General features: G+C 37.8%; 1 protein-coding gene across 1 annotated transcript in view; it reads right to left on the reverse strand.

Moving 5' to 3' along the window:
* Positions 1–123: 123 nt before the first annotated feature.
* The window catches only part of BRWD1 (bromodomain and WD repeat domain containing 1), a 52,666-nt gene continuing 40,494 nt past the window's right edge, over positions 124–12,295 (reverse strand). Inside the window, exons 38-41 of the mRNA XM_064152538.1 lie at positions 10,901–11,136; positions 9,174–9,347; positions 7,708–8,679; positions 124–4,050 (exon numbers count right to left, since the gene is read on the reverse strand). Coding sequence (XP_064008608.1) covers positions 2,912–4,050; positions 7,708–8,679; positions 9,174–9,347; positions 10,901–11,136 — 2,521 coding nt within the window. The 3' untranslated portion in view covers positions 124–2,911. The remainder of the gene's footprint in view (positions 4,051–7,707; positions 8,680–9,173; positions 9,348–10,900; positions 11,137–12,295) is intronic.

Genomic DNA, 12,295 nt, shown 5'->3' on the forward strand with positions numbered 1-12,295 from the left:
GCACGGCCTCCGCGCTTTCAGCTGCGGCCACCCGCAGACTCCCGCGGTTATCGCTTACGTGGGCAAACCCCCAGATAACACAAACATAGCACACGTGCAAATAAGAGTACAGTGACAGTGCAGTTTTGTGTACAGCTTTACTTTGGTCCACTTCTACATGTACATCATAAAAGTGTTCAATACTAAAGAGTCTGATTCTCCTACGCCTCTGACCTGTAGTTTCAGTACTTTTCTCTGTTGATGCTGCCCCTTTATAGCTTATTAAGTATCCCAGATGCAGATCCTGTTTTAAAACAACCCTCCTCGCCCCCAAAAAACCCACACTGAAAGCATCAGCTTATTACTGCACTGCATTAAACGGCTTTAAATAAAGTTACCATTTTTACAGGTCTACTACATTGCTTTACTTCCCTGAGTACAGCCAGACCAAATAAAGAATGCTGATTAAAATTACCAGGAAACTGAAAGACCTGCGTTCTCCAGGTCTCGAAAGAGTCAGTTCTGATAAAGAGCATGCTTAATTAAATACATTTTAATGAAAGAAAATTCAAACCTTAAGACAGTGAAAAAGTCCCTTTCCAGTTTGTTTGTTCTCCTAATGGCTCTTTGCAATCTGTCTGTAGGTATAAAATTAGGACATACAAACCAGCATTTATTTTACTTTGAAGAAAGTGTTCCCTAGGCTAGTAACTTCCTTTCACATATGCAAGTACAGAGGCCAGAACCTTCTCCCAGGTGTCACCATGAGTATGTAAGAGCATGAGTGCAGTGTGTCAGAGAACACAAAACTAGAAAAGGGCAAAAGAGAAATCAGTCTTCTTAAATCTTAGCCTGAATTAGAAATGCAAACCTACCAGCCCAATTTTAGCTCTTCAAACAAGGTAAGTTAACAACTCTGACGTTCACTCAAGAGCTATTATACCAGCATTTATTCCAATACTGGAGGTTATACCCCATAGAACATTGATCATAAGCAGCTGCTGAACAATGCCTTTGGTTTATGGATAATACAAAAATACCAGTTGACTCATTCTTCTAACAAAGTTGTCCCTTAAAGGTAAGATACACAAAGCTACCTCAAAGTTTCATCACTAAATATAACTGCTCATATTTTAGAAGCCAACTTAAACTATTTTGATAAACATGTATCCTGAATTTTCCAAAACATCATATTAAGGACTTTGCTCTAAATAAAATTTCTGGGGCAAGAATGTTATGAAGTTGTTTGAGCTTCATACAGAAATTTCAAAGAAAAAAATAACTTGTCTTTGTATTGAATAGCATTCTAGACACAAAAATGATGGTAAATACACCTTTTGGCACGTCACCAACCTTGCTCAAGCGATTCCCACTAAGCGCTGGTAAGAAGCATATGGGACTCCTTTCCCCACTACTCCACTGCCACTTGTACAAGAAGTTCTGGCATTACTAATTACACAGTTGCACTAAGTTTTCTTCAAAACCCTTTCCAGCTGTTAACCACCAGACCAATCTGCTGAAAAACTAATTCACAAAATGGCTATTTCAGTTAAAATGAGCTGGTTTAGCATAAATCTAATATTCTAATGTATTTACTATTGAACAACAAGATCAAGAAGTGCTAAATCTGTGAGAGGCAGGGAACCAGCAGAGCACAGGGAAAAACAAACCTAGAGTGGGGGAAATGAAAGGAGAGGAAATGAAGCACCTGGTGTTGGACTGAAGGCAGCAACTGTGGGGCTTCTGCCAGCACAAGTCCAGGGAAAAGCAAGGCCAGAGTTTAGAAGTGCTCTGCTTTCTCACAGCTGACAAGGCCAACCAAGAATTTACACATTTTCCCTGGAGGAATTTTCTCCTATTGTCCACACAAGATCTGACAACAACAACAACAACAGCCACCTCAAGAATAGGAGATGTACTGTAATAGTCAGAAACTGGTAAGGTTTAATCAGTGAGAAGTCTAACATTAAAGCAATTAACTTTTAAACATAGAAGAACAACAGAAATGTAGCAAAAAGGTCTGGAATGTAAGAATCCTGCACCTCAAACCTTTCACGCATAAAGAAAACAGAAACAAGCATTTTGTTTGGTTTTCTGTTTTATAAAGAAAACACACAAAACCCCTTAGGCCCAAGAGTTCATTCACCTGCATTTCATATTCTTAACTTTACAGTATAGAAGTCACATTAATGATGATAGTACTACCTGTCAGCATAAACCCTCTCTTCACCAGCACCAATAGGCCTTTTTCATTGGCAAGTATGCTTTTTTCAACAGCTGGTAACTGGTTCTAGTCACATGTTCTCAACAATGGAAGTACAGAACACTTAACACTTGTACTCGCACAAGTTGTCAAGTTACTAGCCTAGTGACCGTTCATCACTTTGTTGATGCAATGCTAAGCATCCACCAGATTTGTATAGTGTGTTGTATTCATTTTAAGCCTGTTTCAATATTGTATGCGATTTCATACAGCGTTGGAGATGTCTGAAATCTGTTCTTGCATGTTGTATGACCTAGGTAGTATTCCATTGCAGCACCCATAACAATAATACTCAACATACTGCTATTAACCTGTTGCGCAGTGTTTTACCTTTTTTTTTTTTCTTTTAACTCTTGTTATATGTAATAAAATACCAGTAAAGACAAAAAAAATTGCCCCTATAATGAGGCACATTTTGGCATCTGTGCTAAAGGCTGCTACATGGGCAGGCAAGTGCAAGTCAAAATATGAAAAGGAGAAAGTCATCATCTAATCACATTCATAACTTTTTCATAGAAAAATATAAATATATTCCCTGAAATGTAGGACAAAGAAAAGCCAGCATCCATCATGAGTTCTAGTGCTATTACCATCAAAAAAAAAAGAAAAAAAGAAAATAAAACACCAAAGGAGGAAAAAAAAACCGTGGGCTGGCCTTTCCTTTTAAGGTTACGTTTCACGAGCTACATCATCTAAACCTCTGTCATAGTCGTCTTCATCACAATCATTGTATCTCACAGTCCGTCTACCACCGTTGCGAGTTTGTATCTTAGAACGCCGATTAGCTCTCCTGTATTTGATGTAATCCAAATCTTCAGAGTCGTTCTCTTGGTTGGGCTTCCAACGTTTCCTTCGCTGGGGTCTTCTGGAAGGCTTAATTGAGTTGGAATTGCTAATTTCTTTCCTAGCGCCTTCCGATTTCCTTTTCCTTTTTCTTGTCTCTGTTGCATCACTATAGATACTGTCATCAGATTCAGAGTCTGAATCAGAACAGCTGAAATTGAGTTTTGAACCTCTTGCAGTCCCAGATGCTTCCATATTCCCTGACACTGAGCTTTTTTCATCCTTCTTGCCCCCTGGTTCAGATTTTTCTGTTTCTTTGAAGTCATCCAATAATTTTGATCTTTTGAAAGAAGATCTAGATTTTTTATTTGACGCTCTTCTGGTATTTTTTGTTTCACGTTTAGCTAAGTCAGAATCTCCTTCCTCTTCAGAGCTGCTCACATGATGGTTGTGGGCTGAAGTTGACTGACTAGAACTTCCCCACTTTCTCCCATTTTCCATTTTGTGGTTTGTGGAAGAATCAAATTTGAGATTTTTAAGAGCTACAACACAAACTGTTTTGTCTGCCCGCTTGTGGTTATCATCATCATTCTGCTTTTGAGTCACTTTTACCTCTGCCTCAGATTCTGTTCTTTCATTCTCAGAGTCACTGATGTATTTTCTTTTAAGAGCAGGCAATTCAGAGCAGGAAAGTTTTTTTCTGCCAGAAAGCTGTTCTTTCTCATCTTCAGACTTCAAGCAAGCATCCACCTCCAAGCTGCCAATAAGTTTCTTCCTGGATGCTGCAGACACATTGCCATGAAGCTGCCTTCTGTTCTTTTTTACCGTGTGAACACTTTCTGAGCTTGATAATTCTTCCTTTGTATCACTCATTTTCTTAATTTTATTAGCAGCCAAAGTGGCACATCTGCGTGGATTCTTCTTCTCAGTCACATTAGACAGCTTTATGTGTTTCTTGTAGTTAATGACACATGTCCTGTTCCTGAGCACTTTAGCATTTTGTCCAGTCTCCTCAGATGTTGACCCTACAAAACAGAGATATAAAAACTCTTTTTAATAACAACTTACATTCTGAAGGAATTTATTAAACATAAGCACCACTACCACCTTTAATAAACATTTTTTTCCTTCACTTTTTAAATTTCAACTGTCGTTCCCAACTTATCTTAGGCCTCTACTAAACAGTCAGTCAGTCCCATTTTTTTTTCACTCTCATGATTGCTCTTTTGCTTTGAAATAATGAAATGGCTTGAAAGGACCATTCTTTAGTATCATTGTAATAATTAGCTCAAAAATTACAAGTTGTCTAACACAGCAAACAAATATTTTCATATTACTAATACTTCTACTGTTAGAAGCTTTCATTTTCTTACTAGAATGACCTTTCAACACAAGTTGTAAACATTCTAAAAAAAGAGAGGAAGCTCAAGATGGATTTTGGAATTTTAGAACTGGAATTAGAGAGCTAGAATAGGAGAACGTTTAAACCTTTCAGCTCCTTGGCAACTTAAACAGTAATATTGTTTCTAACAGCGAATCTTCCACTCAGTATTTTTACTTTTAATAAAGCACTGGCTTTTTATTTTGAATTTTGGAACAAATATTTCATCTGTAAATCATATGAAAGATGCTAGGAAGATCAACAGTTTAAACTTTTACCTTCCAAATAAAACAATAAAAATTAAAGTTGGTAGTTCTTGAAACAAATTTATGTACTTGGTAGCCCAACATTTTGCTATTTTAGTAAAAAGGTGATTCACAAGTTTGTTATTCCAAGATTATCATCCCACTTCTGTTACTGATGAAATGGAGAAAAATGTGCTCCTTAGAGCCTCTACCTTACATTAGCCTATTATTTGTTGATAAGCCAACTTTGTTCTTACATAAGCTCATGTACTTCTAAAGATTCTCTACGTGTACTCAGCAATCAGAGGAATAAATTATGTCAGCTGCTGTTTACTTGCAGAATGCTAGACAACCAAATAAATTTTCAAGGAGATGTCTAGGGAATCAAGAGGAACTTATAGAGGGTATGCTGTCTCATCTCCTTTTACAGAGGGAAGAAACAAGTTTGTCTTAGTAACTTTGTTCCAACTGCTAATGGTCAAACGTCCCAGAACGACAACCACCTAGACACTGGAACACTCCTCTGAGATTTAAAACCAATTAAGTTTCAGTTGTGGTCCTCTGGTCAGCTTAATCAGAAGCATTAACACTGCAAATTATTTGTGCTCTTATGTTCCCTCACCACCTGCGAGGTGAGGACAGGGCAACATTTTCCTTAACTTCTGACATGAATAAGTGCAATGAGTATCATTGAAAGAAGAAAAAAGGCAGTTTCAGGACATAGTATTAAAAATATCTTCAGATATCAAATCTAGTTGTTACTGAAAAGTAAATATTTTTATGTACAATTCAGATATATTCCTATTTTGATTTGATAATGAATTTACCTGGTTTTGTTCTAACAGTTTCCTGAACTTACATGTGAACATTACTACTATCATTATTCATACCATGGGATTTTTATGGCCAACACATAAGGTATTTCTGCTGAATATGAAATAACACTGTCTAGAAGGTGAACAGATTCACAGATCTAAAAAATAAAGAGCTAAAGCTTGAATTATACAATGTCCTCCAGTACTATCAAGTAGACACACAACATATGACTGCTGATCACAGCTGCTATGAGGCAAGTCTGTACAGGCAGGAGTAAAGAGCTTTAACATGGTAAATTACAGTGTTTTCCTGTTTCAAGAACAAGTGAATATAAGTATACTATAAGATACAACACACAAGTTACTGGTACCAAAAGTTTTGACCAGTTTATAAACGTGGAAATGTATAATCCAACCTTATTAATATTCTCTGACATCTGCTTTGAGCTACACTTGCATTCAAGAAGGGCAATTGAGAAAGGCGAAAAAGACTGCCCAGACAATGCTGAATGCTAACTTAATCCTCTTTGGCCATCAGGAGAAATCAATGTTTAAAGATATCACCTGAAACTGTTCCAACAACAGAAGTTTAAAAAAATAAAGACTGTACACAGTGATTTCAGCAGGTTTTTTCACAGAGATAGGTACTTAGGTGTTTACAGATGCATGTTTTGAGAGAAATAAAAGGCTTTCATCATAATGAAGATGATGCATGTTTTCAAAGTTTCTGGAGCTATATCATAGGATGGAACACAAGGACAAGAGGATAAAGGAGTCCAACTTTTCTGCAATAAACTGCTAGAACATTAAGTTTATCTATGGTACACCAAATCTTAAATAGGGAGTAAATTTGTATAAAGCTCATCTGGACAGTTTTAAGACTCAGCTTGAAACGGTATTGGGCCACAGGGATTCTGTAAAATTCCCACTAGATTAAGCATTTCTGCAAGTATCTTCCCTTTTTGTTGTATTACAAGTCCCTTGAAATACTCTCAAAATACAAATCTCAAGAAAAACTCCCCTGAAACTTTATATTTGACTCAGGAGTTTTGACATATAAAGCACACTTGAGTGAGATGGTCAAAGCTATTTAAAAGTTAGTAAAAGGTATTCCACCCTCCCAAATGTTCTAACTTTTGGAAAGTGAGTATGGCAGGAGAGTTCTGACAAGTCTAAAGTTCAATAGCCAATTGCAGAACTCAGCAGCTCTTCATTGCTTCTCCCCAGACCCATGTGGCAATCTTTCACAATCACTAATGTTTAAACATTAAGAAATGCTTTTAATATGTTGAGCAGCTACGTATCCTAAGATCTTTTTAGTACAAAAGAAAAAGGTATTCCTTATGGTAAACTGTCAAGACTGATTCATCTTAAACAAAATAATTTTCTTCTCAAGGTCCTTCAAAAACTGCGTAACAATTGTGTATTAAAGCCACTACCTGAAAGGGCACAAAAAACGTGAAACAAGCAAACTTACAAACTGATAAAAATGCACTCAGGGAAAAAAAAAAGGCAGTCAAAAAACAATCCTTTTCCCCACCTTAATTTTTTGGCACCTAATGCTGGAAAGGATTCATTGTAGAGCAACCTACTTGGACATGGAAAGATTTTACTCTTTTATAATGCAGCACCGAAGAAGGCTCTTTCATTGCTCAGGTGACAAATTAAGTGATGTAGGAAGCAATTGAAAACACCAATAGGAATTTTTGTTCCAAAACATGGTAGTTCTCACTGTTGATCAAGTATTACATGAATCAGGAAAGTTTAACACTGATTTGTTTTTTTGGTATAGAAAACAACCACCCCACCCTCCTTGAGCCTGAGTAACTTTTTAATTTCCTTGAGGCCCTTAGATAGCTGTCTGGGGCACTAAGTTTCTGTAAACCCAGGTAAAGGCTAAACAATGTTTGATGAAGGTGGGTGAGAAAGAAAGACTTGTCTTTGCACCATAATAATAAAAAAAACAAGAGTTATATGATGAAGTCTTGAAAACAGAAAAAAATGCTATGTGTAAATATGTGCAACAGTTTACACAACATAATCCTGTATATTGGACTAATTTTCCTTTTTAGGACAGCTGCAAATCATGAGAGCACTCAAACCCCCCCAAAAAATGTCACTGTAAAGCATACTGACACCTTGCACATTAAGAAAGTTAAATATAGAAAAAAATTACTCTGTGTTATCTCCTCCACAACTAGTCAATATTAAGAGTTAGATGCATTAACTTTAAAAAGTTACCTTTTCTAACAAGTTTTGTTTTTCCTTTTCTCTTCCTCTTTCTTGTTTTTGAAGAAGTTTGACAAAAATTACTGTTATTGGAATCCGTACCAGATTCTGTATCAGAGGAGTGATTGAGGCTGGAAGCAGGTCCAGATTTTGAATTCCCTACAATTCTAGTTGGCACCAAGCTCTCTGAGAAAAAACATTTCCTATCTTGCCTGTCTTCTGTTTCAGACTCTCCTGTGTCCTCTAAATCACTCAAGACTTTTGCTTTTTTTAAGGGAGGAGCAAGCTGCAGATTTTTTCTGCTATTCCATCCATCCAAGTCAGAATCCACTTCATCCTCAGAGTTGCTCACTACAGGCTTTTTACATGCAGATGTTGACTGGTCAGAAACTCTTTGACTGCTCCCATCCTCTGAATTATGGCTTTTGGAGTCCTCCTCTGAAAAGTCTAAAGTGAGACTTTTCACCTTGGGAGACACACAACAGACTGTCCCACGTAATTGTTTATGGCCATGGCCATTGCTTTGCGAGTTTTTCTGCTTTGTCTGTGTGTCTGTCTCAGAATCTGAAGTTCCATTTTCAGATTCACTAACATATTTTCTTCTTGCAGCAAGTGAACCAGGTTGAGAAACTATTTTCCTCTTGGTAAGCTGCTCCTCAGTTTCTTTTTCACTTTCAGATTTTAAGCCTACATCATCCTCAGAGCCTTCTAGTAACATTCGCCTTGCTGCAGCTGAGGCATTTCGGTGAGGCAGTTTTCTGTTCTTGCATCCAATGCCAATACTTTCTGAGCTTGAAACCTCTTCCTCCACGTCACTCATGAGCCTTAGCTTATTAGCAGCCACAGCAGCACTTCTGCGTGGAGTTTTTCTGTGTCTGTTACGGATAGATGCAGATGTCACCACCGAAGTATTTTCAGAGTCACTTCTGTATAACTTTTTCCTAACGTTTTTCCTTGTATTCCCATTCTCCTGAAGAAGTGTTCCTATACAGGAAAGGAGAGATCATTACCATACACATAATAAAATATATAAATAAATAGCAGCTTCTTAAATCTTGTCAAGTCTGGAAAAGGTTGAACACAGAGAAAACAAATGACATATACTCCCAGTAATAGTTATGTGCTTTTGCTGTCTGATGAGATAAATTATTTAGCTATGTTGTAAATACAAAATTCTTTTTAGTTTTGGGGAAAAACAGAACTTGTTGCATTTACTGTCATGGAAATACAAAATGCTGTAAAACATTCCTTATCAGTGGGCTCTTCATTTCAGTCCTCCTCTCCTGAATACTAAAAATACACCAAAAAAACCAAAACCCACAAAAAGCTTTTAAAAAAAGTTGACTGTAGCATTTCAAGAGTTTCAGAACCACCATCAACTAAAAAGTATCTCAATACATCATTTAAAACACACTAGTTACAGGCAGTTATACACACACACGTTCTGTGCCATTCCCAACAAAATTTTCAGTGCTTACCTGTTTGTTTTCTCTGAGCAGCTCGATTTCTAGTTATCCTGCGATTGCTGTTCTTTCTTCTGCAAACACCATTGTGTAGCGGAGGTGACACAAGAGCCATGGAGCCTTCTTTGCTGTCTTCTGAGCTACTTGTAGAAGTAGATGAAGAAACCAAAGGGGCTTCTATTTCACTTTCTGTTAAAAAAAAGGTAATTGCCAGTTTTAGCTTCTAGTTAAAGAGATACATTTTGCTGACCTATGAAAACATCAAAATATCTTGGTGATCTTAAAATACATTATCATGCCTTAGCATGTATAAAACTAAGCCCTGCAGATACCACTCCAGACTGACAGGGCTCAGTGAGAGGAAGCTTCTCTAACCTGTATTTAAATTTCAAGTAACACAGCTGTCTCCAAGCAATAGAAATACATTAAAACTCAACACAAAGCTCCTTATGACAGTTATCTTTTACCAGAATTTGCATTCTTCTCCTTAGAAAAAAAGAGAAGTTTTAATCAAGGTGAGGTGTAGGGGAAGGAGGAAAAGACAGGAAGGTTTCTGGGTGGCTGAGCCCAGAGAGTAGTGGTGGATGGTGCCACATCCAGTTGGCAGCCAGTCACTAGTGGTGTTCCCCAGGGATCAGTGCTGGGCCCAGTCCTGATTAATAACTTCACTGATAATCTGGATGAGGGGACTGAGCCCACCATCAGTAAGTTTGCAGATGACACCAAGTTGGGAGCATGTGTGGATCTGTTAGAGAGCAGGAGGGCTCTGCTGAGGGACCTGGACAGGATGGAGAGATGGGCACAGTCCAATGCCATGAGTTTTAACAAGTCCAAGTGCTGGGTTCTGCATTTTGGCCACAACCACCCCCACGCAGTGCTACAGGCTGAGAACAAAGTGGCTGGGGAGTGGCCAGATAGAGAAGGACCTGGAGGTACTGACTGACAGCCAACCGGACATGAACCACCAGTATACCCAGATGGACAAGGAGGCCAGTGGCATCCTGGCCTGTATCAGAACAGTTTGGCCAGCAGGACCAGGAAAGTCATTCTGCCCCTGTACTCAGTTCTGGTTAGGCCACACCTTGAGTACTGTGTCCAGTTCTGAGCCCCTCAATTTAAGAAAGATGCTGAGGTGCTTGAACATGTCCAGAGCACAGCTGGAGCATAGCCTGATGAGGAGCAGCTGAGGCAGCTGGGGTTGTTCAGCCCGGAGAAGAGGAGGCTCAGGGGAGACCTTAATTGTTCTCTACAACTACCTGAATGGAGGGTGTGTCCTCAAGTAAGCACGTAGTTAGCAGGTCAGATTTTTCTTAATACAGCTTTTTTGTTAATCTTCACACAACAGCTGAAAAATACCCCCTACCATCGACTTGAGAATAAAATGGATATGCAGCCATATTAGTGCTATTTCAAAGAAACAAAGTAATCTATTGATAGATTTCCACTTAAGTGCAAGGTTTCTGCTAAGTTTATATTTTCTGGGATTTTAAAGCAGAAATTTCCATGTTTAGTACACAGAGTTTTTTATAACATTTAATAATGTGTCTAAACTGTCCAAAGTTCATAAAAACATACAGAATTACTTATTACACAAAACTATGAACTGCATAGAAATCTTAGCTTAAAACAATCATCATTAAAAATGCAAACCTCCTTTAACAACTTAGAATACAATTACAGCAATTATAGAGGAAATTAATTCATAGATAAGATCCTTATCTGAAATAGATTCAGTTTCTGACCTGATGATAATGCCGAACAATTTGTTAGTGTTGTGGATCTAGCTTTTCCATTCCTCTCAAAAGAAGCCAGGCATGCAGAATCAGAGGATTCACCAGAAGAACTATGATTGTAGCTGCTAGCATTCATTTTATGGCTCGCAACACAGGCAGCTCTGCTTGAGGTAGGTTGAGTAAAAGAATCTTCCTGCTCAGTTTCATTTTTTGCCTGAGACTTCAAAGGTTTCTGCTTCGTATTTCTAATGAAAGGGCAAAGAGGCAAAGGCAACAGAGACTGTAAAACTAAGAAATAACAGCAATTACGTATTTTAACAATACTTCTCTCTGAAGGCTTAAATAATCGTAGGACTAAGCTTGGAATTTTAAATTTATGGAGAAGCTGTTGGATTTGTGAAGCTAATATGATGTGAGAAATATTTAACTTTGACAAGGAGAAGCATTATATGCTTTTATTAAAATAACTATGCTCATAGTAAAGTTATACAACAGAAGATATTCTTTCTCTGCTCTGAAAAACAAAAAAGTTAACACTGAGTGTCTTCTAGACAGCAATGTCCTCTTATTGTTTACTGGGAAACTGCAACAAACAACGCAATTTCTGTTGAATTCTCAGTCTCTCATTAATTGCACATGAACCTCAAACTAAGCGCTACGCATACTAATGTTACTCCACAATAACGTAAGTCCCAAAGGCACTAAGAAGGTGTATTGTTAAAGCAAGCTTCTTGTCTAAAATAAAACCCATTTGTAGAGAAACATGCAGATTTCATTTTTCCTTTCTATACACAGCAGAATGCTGCATGCACTTCTGATACAGAACTTATTTTCACATTTAGAACTACTAGCTTCCTTACAGACATAGGCTTTCAGATCATCATCTAGGTGCGTAAGATGCATACAGTCTTTTTGCTATCCACTTTCCCCAAAATAGTCCTAAAACTCAGTCCTGCTGAGTAGCACTAACTTGTAAACAAGTCACGTAAGAGCAGAAGTATCATTTTGAAGGAAAAGTTCTGCCTATCCTGATGTGTTTACTTCGCTGGGAAGAAATGAGAACCCAAGGAATACTCCTCTTAGTAAAGTCTGAAGCTGATTTCCAGGTCTGACTGTAATGTAGAAGCAATCCACTGAAACGTCAAGAGAACAAACAAACAAATGCACTTTGGGTTTTTTTTTCTTAAAACTCTTATTTCTATCTTTGCACTGCCAGAGGAAGAAGGCTGGACAAAAGCAAAAAGGTATATATAATAAGCTCAGTTTCCAACAATTCACCATGTCTAGCTTTTGTAATTTGTCTCACTTCATCCCATGTGCAAACTCAGAATACAAGTCAATCATGTCAACCAGCAGTTATGTCAAAATCTTATCTTCTGCAAAGGAGACTACCAAGAGACTGCT

Source organism: Pogoniulus pusillus, chromosome 12, assembly GCF_015220805.1.
Source record: "Pogoniulus pusillus isolate bPogPus1 chromosome 12, bPogPus1.pri, whole genome shotgun sequence".
Lineage (NCBI taxonomy): Eukaryota > Metazoa > Chordata > Aves > Piciformes > Lybiidae > Pogoniulus > Pogoniulus pusillus.